At 36.2% G+C, this 17243-nt stretch overlaps 1 protein-coding gene and 1 pseudogene across 1 annotated transcript; one reads left to right on the top strand and one right to left on the bottom strand.

Annotated features, from left to right (window-relative positions):
• Positions 1-307: 307 nt before the first annotated feature.
• Positions 308-9992, top strand: LOC140985420 (dammarenediol II synthase-like; annotated as a pseudogene).
• Positions 9993-10963: 971 nt separating this feature from the next.
• On the bottom strand, positions 10964-12708 carry LOC140984061 (F-box/kelch-repeat protein At1g30090-like). The gene is made up of 2 exons (XM_073451222.1): positions 12626-12708; positions 10964-12537 (listed from the first exon to the last, which is right to left on the bottom strand). Exon 2 carries the CDS (start codon positions 12449-12451, stop codon positions 11327-11329), a length of 1125 nt encoding a protein of 374 aa, XP_073307323.1. The 5' UTR covers positions 12452-12537; positions 12626-12708; the 3' UTR covers positions 10964-11326.
• Between the last annotated feature and the right edge of the window lie 4535 nt (positions 12709-17243).

Consider the following 17243-nt stretch of genomic DNA (forward strand, 5'->3'; position numbering starts at 1 on the left):
TCAATACTATTTTATAGTTGTAATATTTATTTCAGACATTATTGACTATTCAATTATTATAATAATAAGTCTGATTCGATGTTTACTGAATTTTATCAACATTTAAAACAGATTTCAATAATGTTGACTACAATTATTTCATTCCCATAATCATATATATAGTTATAGATATCAAAACCCTTTCTAATGCTGAACCATTAGAATCTCAAGAAATCAACGTTCACTAAATTTAGATTTTTATATGTTTCATTTACGAATAATCATGTTGATTATATATCATTTGATTACAGAAGAATAAAATTGAAAAATGTGGAGGCTCAAGATTGCTGAAGGCCACGGCCCGTATTTGTATAGCACCAATAATTTTGTAGGCAGGCAAATCTGGGAGTATGATCCTAATGGGGGAACTCCGGAAGAGCTCGAAGAATTTCAAAAACCTCGTGACGAATTCGTTGAGAACAGAAAGAAGGGGTTTCATTCATGCGCTGATTTGTTCATGAGGATGCAGGTATATGTGGCCCCGAACACTCGTGTACATAAAATATGACTTCCAAGAAGTAATATTGAATTTTATCAAACAGCTTAAAAAGGAAAGTGGGATTGACCTGATGAGTATACCACCTGTTCGAATTGGAGAAAATGAGGAAATTACCTATGAAAAAGCAACCATTGCTGTGAAGAAAGCTCTGAGGTTGAATCGGGCTGTGCAAGCAAGCGACGGCCATTGGCCGGCTGAAAATGCTGGCCCTATGTTTTTCACTCCTCCCCTCGTAAGTTGCCATAATTTACCTTCACTAAATTCAAATGGAAACGGTGAACTTAACTTTTTAACATGTATTTTTCCGTGACATTAGATTATTGCTTTATACATAAGTGGAGCAATCAACACGCACTTGACACCCGAGCACAAAAAGGAGATGATCCGCTACATCTACAATCATCAGGTATCTTCGCCCCGAATCAAGATCCTTATTAATTATTATTGCATGCACTCAATAAATTTTGCTGCTTTTTACATAAAGAACGAGGATGGCGCGCGGATGGGGATTTTACATTGAAGGACACAACACAATGATAGGATCGGCACTTTGTTACGTCGCTATACGTCTACTGGGAGAAGGAGCTGACGATGGCAATGGTGCAGTGGCGAGGGCTCGTAATTGGATCCTCGATAATGGTGGCGCCACGGGAATTCCTTCCTGGGGGAAGACATACCTTTCGGTAAAAAAAAAATTCCCAATAAGCCTATAATAACAAACGAACAATCCGAGAAGGAATAAAAAAGATGAACATAATCCCAACTTTTTTGCTTGTATCAGGTCCTTGGAGTGTATGACTGGGATGGCTGCAACCCGCTCCCAGCTGAGTTCTGGCTTTTCCCTTCAATATTTCCTTATCATCCAGGTAAATTAGAGTGGACTCATGTGTCATTTTATCAGACAAATCTGTTCTTCTGTAATATAACAGGCACGTGTTCTTCACAAAAAATGCAGCAAAAATGTGGTGTTATTGTCGCACAACGTATATGCCCATGTCATATTTATACGGTAGAAAGTACCACGGACCAGTCACGGACCTGGTAATGTCCATCAGGCAAGAGATTCACATTAAGCCATACGATCAGATAAACTGGAACCATGCACGCCATGATTGTTGTAAGGTGGGGGATTAGACTGCATAAGCTAAGAAAATCTGAAATTTCCTTTAAAAAAATTGAAAGGGTTGCCTTATAAAATTTCTACTTTTAAACGCAGGAAGATGTTTACTACCCTCACACCTTCGTACAAGATCTGCTTTGGGATACCCTAAATTATTTTACCGAGCCGGTAATCAGGCGATGGCCATTGAACAAGATTAGAGAAAAGGCTCTGAATAAGGCCATCAAATATATGAGATATGGATCAGAGGAGAGCCGTTATATAACCATTGGATGTGTAGAAAAATTAATATTTTTGATCACTTGGACAAAATTTTCCCTAGTTTCCTTCTTACATATTCAATGGATTTCATGGAAGAACGGGGTGTTTATTACATGCATATACATATGAATGGGTTGCCTTGATCCAGAGTTTGCAAATGATGTGCTGGTGGGCACACGATCCCAATTGCGATGAATTTAAGCATCACTTGGCCAGGGTTCCAGATTACCTTTGGCTTGCAGAAGATGGCATGAAAATGCAAGGACGGAAAATACATACCAAATATCAATTAAGCTTTTCTTGTAGGAGTAAAACATAACAGTGAAGGATTTTTATTTTGTTGATTACACAAGAGTTTCGGAAGTCAAATATGGGACTCTACTCTAGCCACTCAAGCAGTAATTGCAACTGGCATGGTGGAGGAATTCGGAGATTGTCTTAAGAAGGCTCATTTCTACATTAAAGAGTCCCAGGTTCGTCTCAAGAAACCAAAGATGAAACGTGATAAAATATTGCCTAAAGGTTTATTTCAAGTCCTGGATTTAATCTCATTTGTGAATCATGTAGATAAAAGAAAATCCAAAAGGCGATTTTAAAGCCATGTATCGGCATTTTACTAAAGGGGCATGGGCTTTCTCTGATCAAGATCAGGGATGGGTTGTATCAGACTGCACAGCCGAAGCGCTAAAGGTGTGTCCAAATATTCATTTTTTTATAGCATGATCAGGGATATGAATGCTGACTCGAATCTGATATTTTTACTCTAAGCGGTGTCTGCTTTTGCTGTCACAAATGCCAACAGAAATTACAGGAGAAAAACCTGACGTTGAGCGACTATATGAAGCTGTGAACCTGATTCTTTATTTACAAGTACGAATTTCTTGTCATACATGAATGAACTTGTGCACTCAAATCTTGGTGATTAGTACAACTGAGCTCTGTTTTATTTGTCCAGAGTCCCTTGAGCGGTGGATTTGCTATCTGGGAACCCCCAGTTCCACAGCCATATTTGCAGGTGAGCATTTTAACAAAAAATCATGATATTCAGGTGCAGACCAAAAGACCTAAAAAAGGGTGGACTTGTAGAAATGACCAAATTTACAATTTCGTAACAGGGTAACCTTTTTTTTCCCTGGTTTCGTTCAGGTTTTGAATCCTTCGGAACTCTTTGCTGATATAGTCGTTGAGCAAGAGTAAGTTCTTATCCCTAGTTTAATTCCGGTTTTCTTTTACGTTTTTTTAGCATCTCTTCCTTGTTTTTGGTATTTATAAGATTACCCCTAATGTAGGCATGTGGAGTGCACTGCTTCCATTATCCACGCTCTTGTATCATTCAAGCGCCTGCATCCAGGCCACCGGGAGAAAGAAATAGAGATCTCCGTGTCAAAGGCATTGCACTTTCTTGAAGAAAGACAGTGGCCTGATGGCTCATGGTGAGGCTTTTTTTCATTTTCTGTCGACATTTGTTCTCAGAAACATGAGATACTAGTCTTGGGATGTCAAGAATCTAACACCAAATACAAATCACAGGTATGGCTACTGGGGAATTTGCTTTCTGTATGGCACTTTCTTTGTGTCGGGAGGATTAGCTGCAGCGGGGAAGACATATGAAAACAGCAAATCACTTCGTAAAGGTGTAAAATTTTTCCTGTCAACACAAAATGAAGAAGGTGGATGGGGGGAGAACCTTGAGTCCTGCCCAAGCATGGTAATTATTGTTAGAAAAATTGCTAAAACCAGTAGCGTAAAAACAAACTTGTAGAAATAAAGTAATAACCGAAACAAGTGTGATGTTTACAGTATGACTATTATGTACAAGAACATAAAACCAAACCGAGGCCTGTAGCATGTACAGTTTCCTTAAAACAGATTTGCCCTCTCCGGTATGTGCTTCGAGGTTTCAGCGGACGTCTGTTTCCCAGGATACAACGGAACAACCAGCAGTGACTTAGCACGAGACACTACTACGGCGAACTGAAAACGTACATTTACTTTATCACCGAGATATTACGAGAGGCCAAATGGAAAGATAACAATATGTAATGCAAGAGAGAGCTTGAAAGAGAGAAAATTTCATGTACTTGAAATGAGGAAATGAACCCATTATTTATAAGCCCCAAAATGCACACCAAGAGTCATGAAAGATTAATTAACTCAATTAATCTTCCCATTAACTCAAGAATATAAAGAGTCAAAACTCTTCAATTAACTCAAGAATGTGGAGAGCCAAAAGACACTCCCACATTCATGAGACATAATTTTTTATTCAACCTTTAAATTTTTATCAAAATTTCCAACAATCCCCCACATGAATGAAAATTGATACAAATCTTGGTGACAAAGTTCTACAGTTGAATCCTGCATAGGATAGGTAGGTGTTACCCTTTGAACCTTCCCTCATGAAATATATTTGCTTTACTAGCTGACCAGTAGATATGATGTCCTTGAACTGTTCTGCCGTTTATGTAAATTAAGATATACTTCACACAAGATTCTCCCTGATACTATTCAGTTCTCATGATTGTGTTCGTTTTGGCCATGAACACACGCCTGGTTCTGCAAGAGGGTCTAGAATTGAGCCCTGCAATTCCTTCGAAGCGGCCCCACTTCTCTCTCACATAGGTGATTCTGTATTGCTTCTTATCAGAATCATTAAAAGCCGTAAGCTTATCCTCAACATTCACTGTTTTATAATAGGAACGGACTAGGGATAACCCCCACAGTGATCTACCAAATCAGTGCGATTAGGTTTTCCCATTGAACCTAGTTCTTGGGATCTCCAGTCAGCGTAGGTTGGGTTTTCCTTCACACCAATTTATTCTACAGGCTTGAGCCCCATTCCCCTTGAGATTTTCGCAACTAACTCTCTGTTTAACCCTTTTGTTAGCGGATCCGCTATATTATCCTTTGACTTTACATAGTCAACAGATATAACTCCAATTGAGAGTAGTTGTCTAATGGTATTATGTCTACGACGTATATGCCTAGACTTACCATTATACATATTATTTTGTGCCCTTCCAATCGCAGATTGGCTATCACAATGTATGCATATAGCCGGCACAGGTTTTTCCCATCCTGGAACATCTTCTAAAAAATGACGCAGCCATTCAGCCTCTTCACCACACTTGTCAAGAGCTATAAACTCAGATTTCATCGTGGATCTGGCTATTACAGTTTGTTTAGAAGATTTCCACGCAATTGCTGCACCTCCTAAAGTGAATACAAATCCACTTGTAGATTTTGAGTCTTTCATATCAGATATCCAATTTGCATCACTGTATCCTTCAATAACAGCAGGATATCTGGTATAGTGCAGCCCATGATCGCGAGTGTACCTTAAGTATCTTAGCAATCTGATAATTGCTTTCCAGTGTTCAACTCCTGGATTACTCGTGAATCTACTCAATTTGCTTACTGCATAAGCTATGTCTGGTCTTGTACAACTCATTAAGTACATCAGACTTCCAATGACTCGAGAGTATTCTAATTGAGACATAGTCTCACCTCGATTCTTTGATAGATGCTGACTTGTGTCTATCGGGGTTCTAGCCAATGCAGAGTCATCATTATTGAATTTCTCAAGTATTTTGTCAACATAATGTGACTGACTTAGGACTAGCCCTTCTGATGTTCTATGAATTTTAATTCCAAGGATTACGTCGGCTAAGCCCAAATCTTTCATGTCAAATCTTGAGTTCAATAACCTCTTTGTGGATTTAATCATCTTATCATTACTACCAATGATAAGTATGTCATCCACGTAAAGACATAAAATGACATATCCAACTTCAGTGTTCTTTATGTATACACATTTGTCACATTCACTGAATTTAAATCCACTTTCTATCATGGCTTTATCAAATTTTTCGTGCCATTGCTTTGGTGCTTGTTTTAAGCCATACAGAGACTTCACCAATTTACATACCTTATTTTCTTGCCCAATCGCAGAAAATCCCTCAGGTTGTTCCATGTAAATTTCCTCTTCTAAATCTCCATTTAGAAAAGCTGTCTTTACGTCCATTTGGTGTACTTCAAGATTCCGTAAGGCGGCAATCGCAAGTATCACACGAATAGAGGTTATTCTCGATACAGGAGAATATGTGTCAAAGTAATCAAGCCCTTCACGTTGATGGTAACCTTTAATTACCAATCTAGCTTTATACTTATCTATGGTTCCATCTGATTTCATTTTCCTTTTGAAAACCCATTTACAGCCTAGCGGTTTGCTTCCCGGAGGAAGATTTACTAATTCCCACGTATGGTTTTGTAAAATGGATTCCATTTCGGAATTGATAGCCTCTTTCCATAGAGGTCCCTCAGATGAACTTATTGCTTCCTTGAAGCTTTGAGGTTCACTTTCCATCATGAAAGTGATGAAATCCGGACCAAAGGATTTCTCTGTCCTAGCTCTCTTACTACGTCTAGGTTCAATATCTTGATCAAGCTCTTGTTCTTTATCAATTGTCTCATACAATCTTTTGGATGAACTTGGTTCTTCCTTAGATTTGTATGGAAACATGTGTTCAAAGAACGAAGCATTTCTTGATTCCATTATCGTATTCTTGTGAATATCAGGTATTTGAGATTCATGTACAAGAAAACGATACGCACTACTGTTTTGAGCATATCCAATGAAAATGCAATCCACAGTTTTTGGTCCTATCTTTACTTTCTTTGGTGTGGGTACTGCTACCTTGGCAAGACACCCCCACACTCGCAAGTATTGGTAGGAAGGACTTCTACCTTTCCATAACTCATATGGACTTTTATCTTGCTTCTTTCGGGGCACCTTATTTAAAAGGTAATTTGCTGTTAAAACAGCTTCTCCCCACATGTTCTGTGGTAAACCAGAACTTAATAACAACGCATTCATCATTTCTTTCAGGGTGCGATTCTTTCTCTCTGCAATGCCATTTTGCTGAGGAGAATAAGGTGCAGTTCTTTCGTGTTTGATACCATGTTGAGCACAAAACTCAGCAAATGGTGATTCATATTCACCTCCACGATCACTTCTTAGCACCTTAATTTTATTGCTAAGTTGATTTTCAACTTCACTCTTATATTGGACAAATTTGTCAATAGCTTCATCCTTACTTTTGAGGAGATACACATAACAAAATTTTGTGCTATCGTCAACAAAAGTAATGAAATATTTATTTCCACCACGAGTTTGTACACCTTTTAAATCACATACATCCCTGTGAATTATATCAAGTGGTTCACTATTTCTTTCAATAGTTCGAAAAGATGATCTCTTTAGTTTTGCCTCAACACAGGTTTCACATTTGTGTTGTTTATCAATTTGGAATGCAGGAATGCTTTTCATGTTAATTAGTCTACGAATTGTATCATAATTAACGTGTCCAAGTCTACCATGCCATAAACAAGAAGACTCAAGCAAGTAAGCAAATACATTAACTTTATTCATCACAGGCTTAATAGCCATCACATTGAGTTTGAATAAACCATTACAATCATACCATTTGCCAACAAACATTCCACTTTTCGACAAAACCACCTTATCTGACTCGAATACAATGCGGAAACCATGCTTGTTAAGAAGCGACCCTGACACCAAGTTCTTGCGGATGTCAGGCACAAACAGCACATTTTTCAAAGTCAGTTCTTTTCCAGATGTCATCTTTAGGATAACTTTTCCTTCACCCTTGATCTCCGAAGTGGCGGAATTTCCCATGAATAACTTTTCCCCATTTATAGATTCCTCAAGAGTAGCAAACATCTCCTTGTCGGAGCAAACATGGCGAGTGGCACCAGTATCGATCCACCACTCCCTTGGATTAGAGCCCACCAGATTAACCTCTGATATTACAGCACAGCGATTCATGTTCGAAACCTCATGAGCAATGTTCTCTACCACATTCGCCTCTCGGTTTCTCTTCGGCTTCTTACACTCAGATGCCTTGTGACCCATACCATCACAATTGTAGCATTTTCCGGAGAACTTTTTCTTCGAAATGCCTCACTTGGGTCCCATGTTCAACCTTTTGTTGGATGAGGAAAATGTTCTCTTTTTCGAGCTTTGACCATGCTCGACAACATTTGCCTTAGCAGCAATAGGAGAAAACAATCGTCTTTCCGAGCTCTTATTGTCTTCCTCGATACAAAGTCGAATAATGAGCTCTTCAACATTCATCTCCTTTCGCTTGTGCTTCAAGTAATTTTTGAAATCCTTCCAAGCTGGTGGTAGCTTCTCAACAATAGCGGCCACTTGGAATGATTCGCTCAAAGTCATCCCCTCACCGTGAATCTCGTGAAGAATCACTTGGAGTTCTTGAACTTGGCTGATAACCGGCTTTGAATCCACCATTTTAAAGTCCAAAAAACGACCAACAAGAAATTTCTTGGCCCCGGCATCCTCGGTTTTGTACTTTCTGTCAAGAGATTCCCACAGTTCTTTAGCCGTTTTCTTTTCGCAAAACACGTTGTAGAGCGAATCGGCCAATCCGTTTAGTACATAGTTTCGGCATAAGAAATCAGAATGATTCCATGCCTCAACCGCACTAACAGATTCAACATCTCCCTCACCCTCGTTGAGTTTAGGAGCCTCCTCAGTAAGGAATCTTGCCAGGTTCAGCATCGTCAAGTAAAACAGCATCTTCTGCTGCCACCTTTTGAAGTCCACACCAGTGAACTTCTCAGGTTTTTCACCGTGACTGGCTGGAACAGTAACCGCAGCAGCACGTGGGGTACCATGAGGGACAACTTGAGGAGGGACAACATGACCAGTTTCCCTTTGCACACTGGTTTCAGTAGCCATATCTGAAACAACACGTAATGAGTAATCTGTTTTAAGATTGTTAGAAAAATTGCTAAAACCAGTAGCGTAAAAACAAACTTGTAGAGATAAAGTAATAACCGAAACAAGTGTGATGTTTACAGTATGACTATTATGTAAAAGAAAACAAAACCAAACCGAGGCCTGTAGCATGTACAGTTTCCTTAAAACAGATTCGCCCTCTCCGGTATGTGCTTCGAGGTTTCAGCGGACGTCTGTTTCCCAGGATACAACGGAACAACCAGCAGTGACTTAGCACGAGACACTACTACGGCGAACTGAAAACGTACCTTTACTTTATCACCGAGATTTTACGAGAGGCCAAATGGAAAGATAACAATATGTAATGCAAGAGAGAGCTTGAAAGAGAGAAAAATTCATGTACTTGAAATGAGGAAATGAACCCACTATTTATAAGCCCCAAAATGCACACCAAGAGTCATGGAAGATTAATTAACTCAATTTATCTTCCCATTAACTCAAGAATATGAAGAGTCAAAACTCTTCAATTAACTCAAGAATGTGGAGAGCCAAAAGACACTCGCACATTCATGAGACACAATTTTTTATTCAACCTTTAAATTTTTATTAAAATTTCCAACAATTATTACAATCGTTTCACATATTTTTGGTGCTCATTTCCGATTTCTCCAAGGAATAAGTTAAAATTTTTTTTTACAGAAATACACACCATTAGAAGGAAACCACACAAATTTATTTAGTGCAGACATCATGGGCAATGCTTGGTCTCATGTATGGTGGACAGGTATATAGACTCCTGGTTTTCTAGATGTCACCCGATTCAAAGGGAAACGGGGGGACTATTTTAAACCAAAATTGTACAAATACATGCATATGGTTGACTAGTGATTATAATAAACCAGGCGGAGAGGGATCCCACGCCCCTGCACAAAGCAGCAAAGTTGCTAATCAACGCACAGATGGAAGATGGAGATTTCCCTCAACAGGTAATTGACTTGATATCTCTATAACTTCTGGTCTTCTAAAAACAAAACAGAATAGTGAAGTTTATATATGATAATAAAAAATACAGGAAATCACTGGAGTTTACATGAAGAATTGTATGCTGCATTACGCCCAATACAGAAACATTTTTCCACTCTGGGCAGTCGGGGAGTATCGTAAACGTGTGTGGCCATCCCAAAGCCTGTAAATAAAATATACAGCATCCAAGATTTGTTGTGAAATCCACGCCCAGCAAAAAGACAGCCAAAGATGTATGCCATAGATTTTATGTAACATTCTGTGTGCTAATGTTCCCACCACTGGATGCAATGTTCTATATACATGTGCATACAATTAGAGGCACACACATCAAAATAATTATTCTATGAAGTTTTAACTTTAATATATAGTAATAAATGTGACGATAGATATTTTAAAATAATAACTTTTTATATACATACGATGGAGTTTGATCAACTCAATTAACTTAAGATATGTGGTGTGGTAAACTCGGCCGGCCCTCCCAAGAAACCATTCAAGTCGGTTAATTAACAAATTAAATGCTCTATTTCTTCTATATACATACATTTTATATGGGGGTGAATGTATCAAATAAGGCCTGTAGGATATATAGGTATTTACATGAGCCAGTTTTGGCTGCCGAATGTAGGTCCAATAACTTAATGGTGGATGCATAAATTTTTGTATGGTTTGTTCTCTCGTTAATTTTTATGGTTTGGTTCCTTGACACACTATTATATATGATTTGTATCAAAGTGATTAATTAGAAATCTTTCTCTTACTTTTTACCCCCTCAGGAATCAACAACCAGTTGCAACCCCAGAATCCAAAATATCATAATAATGCTGGTAAGTAGAGAACATTTGTATTGATTTCGTTACATTTTTTTTCACCACCAGAGAAATTAAAACCCAATACTTTATTCTCAAATGTGGTAATATCACACTGTTCAAATCTACATAAATTTCATGGTTTTTGGAATTTAATAACAATATCTGTATGGGTAAAATGCAATTTGATTTTTGATTAAATACTTGAAGATAGGCATGAAAATATAGGGACCACTGAATTAAACCTATATGGCTACGCATGCTCGGTGCACATCTCAGCCCCATCTTTTTGGATGCTCGTAGCTTGATATGACAATCGAATAACTTGAAGATAAAGAACAAGATTAAAATTTCAATTTCTTAATCAAATGTTTCACGTTGGGATGAAAGAATACCTCAAATATATATTTTAATAAAGATGATCACAATTAACAAAACTGTGTTCGTGTATTCAGTACTATTCAGGCCATTGAAACACAAGTTGCGCAGTATCAAATATTCTGAAGCCAAACTGCCAATAAAATGGAATCTAAATATCAATTCACGTGATCTTATACCAAAAAAAGATATAAAAAAAGATATATTAAGTTAATGATACGAGTGATCAAAATTATCAACTAACGCTAACTATTTGCTAATGTTTCCTTGATTCTCGATGCATCTAACCAATACATGCAGACAACGTCACGACAAGTAACAGCTACACACCGCATCTCATTGATGATTAATCCTATATAATTATGCTGCAGCATAATGGCGGCAAAAACAACTTAAAAACAAAGAAACGAGTCTTAAGCAAATATAATCTGTGCACTTGATGGTCTTAGATCAAAAAGGGTTTCAGGTGCATCCATGATTTGCCATTTAACCAAAAATTTGTGTTTCTCATCAGTTGCGGTGCTTGAGTTCAGCCTCCTTATATGGCCCACAGCCACGTGAAGATTCTGACCAATCACATAGATCTTGGATTCCCAACCGTTGACACAGAAAGGTTTGCCAATTTGCTCCGGCAAAGGGGGTCCTTCTACTACATCCCAAGAATCACACTCTCCATCGTAAACCTTTACTTCTGTTCTTTCATCCTCTGTAACCACAAACAAGTGCTCATATATCACCACACTTGAGCCCGTCCAGCCTTCTCGAAGTCCAGTGGCCATATGTTCCCAGATATCTGTTTGTGGGTCATAAATCTGACCTCGAGGTACCACATACAAAGGCCAAAACCAACCTTCAGTCAAGAGGAGCTTCCCATTAAGAACTGCCGTATCATATGCAGCCATGTTTGTTTTCATGCTAGCTACTGGCTTCCATATCCCTTTTTTTGGATCCAAGACTTCAGCTGAACTGAGATCAAACAAGTTTGAGCTGTTTCCTCCGGCGACATATATCATCCCATTGATGGCCCCACTAGCAAAAAAAGACCTTGCGGTGATCATCTTTTTCATCACAGTCCATCGATTCTTATAGACTTCAAACTTTAGAACTAGATTAAGCGGGCAATCCACGTCTGAGATCATACCACCACAAACAAAGAGAACACCCTCGTGTGGGATGGCAACACACCTAAAACCTTGTGGACAAACCTTGTCCTTACAAGGCATGGCAGGGATTGTATGCCAACAGAAGTGGGTAAGGTCAAGAACCTTCCACTCGATTTTTCCGGTACATTTATGATACGCAAATACAAAAAGCCATGGATCATTAAACCCAAGATCCTTTCTCCAACCAAAGAAATGCTCCTTACTGCCAAATAACGAATACCATCTTTTGCAAGCAGCCTTACAGGCTCCATGATTATCAACTGGAACCCGAAGAAGACACAGAAGAGCGACATCATCAGGGAGTCCCGGAATCAGAGAACATCCACTATCAGATAGTTCGAATTCCAAATCAAGATCTAACACATTGGATCGCATCGCAGCTAACCTAAATTTTGGGGACAGGGTAAATTGAGAATCCCCCAGTTTGTGCACCGAAATTTGTTCGATTTGATATTTCTCCCCTAACAAAAAAAAACCAATTAACTGCAAAAATACATATCAAAGGAATGAAAATTTTAGAAATATATATAATCACAAGCAATTACTTACAGATAACAATACAAAGATTGAACAGCTTGATCGGCTTCCGCAAAGAAACGAGGGTTAAGGGGTGATTTTTCGGAACAGCTGAAATTTTGTTGTTTTTTGATTAACAATGAGGTCCAGACCCACCCTTGCTTTGATTGAGGGCTGATTTGGGCCTCCATGTATTTCGGCCCGCGTAGCAAGCACATCCAGCCTGCACCAAGAAATAAGATAACCATCTTAATTTGCATGCAGTTGATATCTATTCAAAGATCTGAAACTGTTACAAAATGACCAATTAATACATGAGTGGGTCTCACGTGAGACCGTCTCACGGATCTTAATCTGTAAGACATGTCAACCCTACTCATATTCACAATATAAAGTAATACTCTTAGCATAAAAAGTAATACTTTTTCATGGATAACCCAAATAAGAGATCTGTCTCACAAATACGACCCGTGAGACCGTCTCACACAAGTTTTTGTCTAAATTATACAACATGCAATCGTACATTTCATTTGGATAACTTTTCAAATAAGATTATATTTCATCCAATATAATTAATCATGGTCACTTTTCATTATGGACTTCATAAAAAAAAAAAAAAATCGTATCTTTTACTATAGTCTATATATAATATATTTTGAATAATTAGTTATGAAAAATTTTCTAGATTTTTTAAAAGACAACTATTTAATAGCATGCGTATATTATATAATCGATGAACAGTTTAATTATCTCAAACTGCCTTCATTTGAAAAATGCAGGAGGAGGGAAGGTAATTAATTACACGAACTGAAGCCAATGTGAAGAAAAATATATTTTAATATTCATAGAAATAAATCATAATGTCTTGCATTACAATATGTCTAAGTCAACTAGGAATGTTACTAGAAATCCAATCTACATTTGAAGATATTAAAAAAAAAAAGCATTCCTATTTGCCAATCTTCGCATATAATAATGAAAAGAAAAGAAAATGTCCAAATCCACAAAAGATCGATTGTATCTCTAGCGCAAGTCTGCCGTAGGATCCAAGATGTCTTGATAGCTTCGGTACTAGAGTCGGAGAAGATACAAATCCCCTGTAAATCCAAGGTGTCGACAAAATTACATTACATAACGTATAATATGTAATTCTGCTACTTTTACCGATCCGTGATTTCTAATGTTGCATGCTGACGCTCCCTATTGTGTGGATCACAAAGCCAGGCTTTTACCCAGCAAGAATTTTGGGGCCAAAATTTTTTATTAGTTAATCCAATAATTTTTAAATTGTCCGAGTATATATATCATTAACGTAACTAACTATTGAAGGAATTAAGCTATTTCTTTTCTTAACAAATATGAAATTCTTTAGGTTTGTATTAAATATTTGAGAAATGATTTTGTTTGATAAAATTTGGGTGTGATGTTTTAATGTTATCGTTAATTATTGCGTGTTGGGATTATTAATTAATTTTTACTCAAATTTTTTTAATATTGAGTTGAATATTTTGTAAGAATCATGTTCTTACATGTGTTTGAATTAGATTAAATAGTGAGTATTGGATTAATTTGGATTCAATGATTTCTATTTGAGTATGTTGTAGTCAAATCGAGCAATTATTTTGTGTGAATTATTTATTATATCTAGATAAAACTTTACCAAATATATCGGGATAACGACCAAAATCACAACAAAATTTTGTCCACCAAATTAAAAGTTTCTGGCTACGCCGCTATCACACCTCCCAAACAATGAATCTATTTTTGTGCTCATCAAACCCTACATCCAGTCAAAACCGGTTCAATAATATTGGTGGCTAACATACCGCTTTATACACACCAAACAATATATACCACCGCTCAATCCCTAACGTGCCCTGAAGTGTATTCGAGGGGATGCATTTGGGTGTGGTATATATAAAGACACGCATTCAATCGTCATCATAAGCAAAAGAAATTAAGGTTTGGTGATAACTATGACAGGAAATTTTTTAATCACTGTATACTTTTCGTTGCTTGAACTGACAGTGAGACCAGTTAAGCCACACCTTAATTAAAATATGTTTATTTATTTGTTTAAATTAAATGTGATCTATGTGATTTAATTTTTTTTTTTTTTTTTTTTTTTTTTTTTTTTTTTTTTTTTTTTTTTTTTTTTTTTTTTTTTTTTTTTGTTTTTTTTTTTCCGTTGTCTTGTTTCTGGCTCTCTAGCCAAGATTTAAAAAACATGAAACATGATGAAACATTACGATCAAGTTTCAAAATTTGACAAAATCAAAAGGGTTTAATACGTTATAAGTGTGCAAAATGTTTTAAATTATTATTTTAATTATTCAAGTCAATTAATAGATTGTATAATACATAAAATACAAATTTTAAGAATAAATGTTTTAAACATGATGTCTTTTGGGTGTTTTTTGATTTATTAATTTTATTAAAAATATTAAAAATTAAATTAAAATTTTATCTATTAATAAATTACACTTTTTACAAATTTAATATGGTCAAATAACCGTTTAGTTTTACTCTCTTATTCGAAGGGAAACATTTCCTCACTCTTTAGAACTGCTCTTCTCTGTTTAATTTGGTGTGCCCTTAATCACAGGGCATGATNCCATAGAATTATTGGAATCGACTCTTAGATTCATCACGCTCCATTTAGAGTATAAAATTTATTTATAAAAATAGAGTAGAAAGTGAAATGCATGCAAATACGATCATCATTTGATCTTAATTTATTGCACACAAATTATATTTTATGTCTCTAATTCAATTGAATTGTACCCTTTTAGCTAGTTGTCTAACCCTCCCATGAAAATATATATATATATATTTGTCATGGAATTGATTTTGATGGGTGTGAAATGTTTAATTCTGCGGACAAAAATCTACTTTATAAGTGTAGACAAGACATAATAATAAAAATAATAAAGATAAGAAAAGGATGCTCCATCGTACATTTATGTAAGTATGATCTTTGTCAATCAAAATTTGAGGATCGGAAATCAGGATTCTGGCGTCTTTAGTCTCTTGTATCCACCGTAGATGATATTTAAAATGATAAATCAGAATCAATTATTTTCATTGAAGCTTATCAGATTGACCAAGTCCATTTTTCCTAAATATATATCTCAATCCGTGTGAACATGGCATGATGGTTACATTTCACAAAGGAGAAAAAGCCACATTTGATGATGTTGCATGCATGTGAAACACACAATGGGTATCCCTACGAAAGCGTACGTGCGGAGGTAAACTCAAATGTGAAAAACATTTTTCTAGGACAAGCAATGCTTTATGCATGTAGGTAGGACATGCATGGTTTAATAAGCATGACAATATGTGGGTTGGATCCTTGACCCGACTCGTTAAAATTCTCATTTTAGCATTATACTGTACCTAGATCGAGAAGATGCACTTGACAAGCAAGATTCATGCGGCATCGCTAGGATTTCTTCTTTTTAATTTATTTATTTATTTTCATGAATTCAAAATTTTTGACTAGTTTTGATTTTATGATGTAGTCGTCTTATGATTGGGATGATGATATGGTTCGTAATTTATTTTATGTTATTGATTGATATTTGTGTAGATCTCTTGTAATCTTATCAAATAATTACATGTTTGTTGTTTGATCTTGACTCGGAAGAGAATATAATGAAAATAGCTTCAAAAGTATTGGTCCACACATGGTTAAACCAACTAGAAATAATAATTGGTTTCAGTGTGCGATTTTAGGTAAAGAGCTGGAATTTCATAGTTGTTGAATGCGTTTTTATTTAACTAAATTCAATTAGAAATAGTTATATTGTTAAATAAAATATGATTATTAATTATAGAAATATATTAATAACTAAGGTAGGGAATTTTAGGATCCACACAAAGAAAAAGACTTATCATTAATTGGTTTTGAATTTCTCATACGCTTAATCCGTTGTTTAATTGAAATGTGTTATTTGGTTTAGAATAATTTATTTTATTTTAATTAGTTTAATTATTAAAGAAAAAAATCTTCTTTTATTTAACCTAGATTAAATTAAATAATTTATATCCTAGTAATTCGATAATAGTCTATGCGAGAATGACTTGAACTCCATCCGACTATATTATTACATGACCTAATGCACTTGTTAGTTTTCTCAACCAAAATCATCGGTCACGTATCCAAGTAGTTTGGTTCCGATTTCAACTTTCCTTGGAACCAGAATCATCTATTTTGGAACCGTGGTCAAGTCTTACTCATATATGAACCCATTGACGTCGTTATTTTTTAAGTTTTATGTGGTTGAAAGTTCACTACAACAATAAATGGCTATTGTGACACTTTTTTTTGTAGAAATTTTTAATTAAATGTTGTTACCTAATAAAAGTTTAGGTACCCATTGCACGAATCGGTCAAGTGCGCTTCTCTTGGATAATACTTCATATATGCTCTTTGTATGAATGATGTCATCACTCACTCAATATATAACACATGTACTGAGTGATAATCATGATAATTTATTCATACATGATTAAATAAATGATTATGATTTATGTACACTTATCGTATATTCACACGAGTATATCATGAACAAAATCTTTTGATGATATAAGATTGAAATTTGAGACCTCTCCCCCATTCCTTTATTTAAACCCCTTCCTCTCTCTC

Source organism: Primulina huaijiensis, chromosome 9 (genome assembly GCF_012295235.1).
Source record: "Primulina huaijiensis isolate GDHJ02 chromosome 9, ASM1229523v2, whole genome shotgun sequence".
Lineage (NCBI taxonomy): Eukaryota > Viridiplantae > Streptophyta > Magnoliopsida > Lamiales > Gesneriaceae > Primulina > Primulina huaijiensis.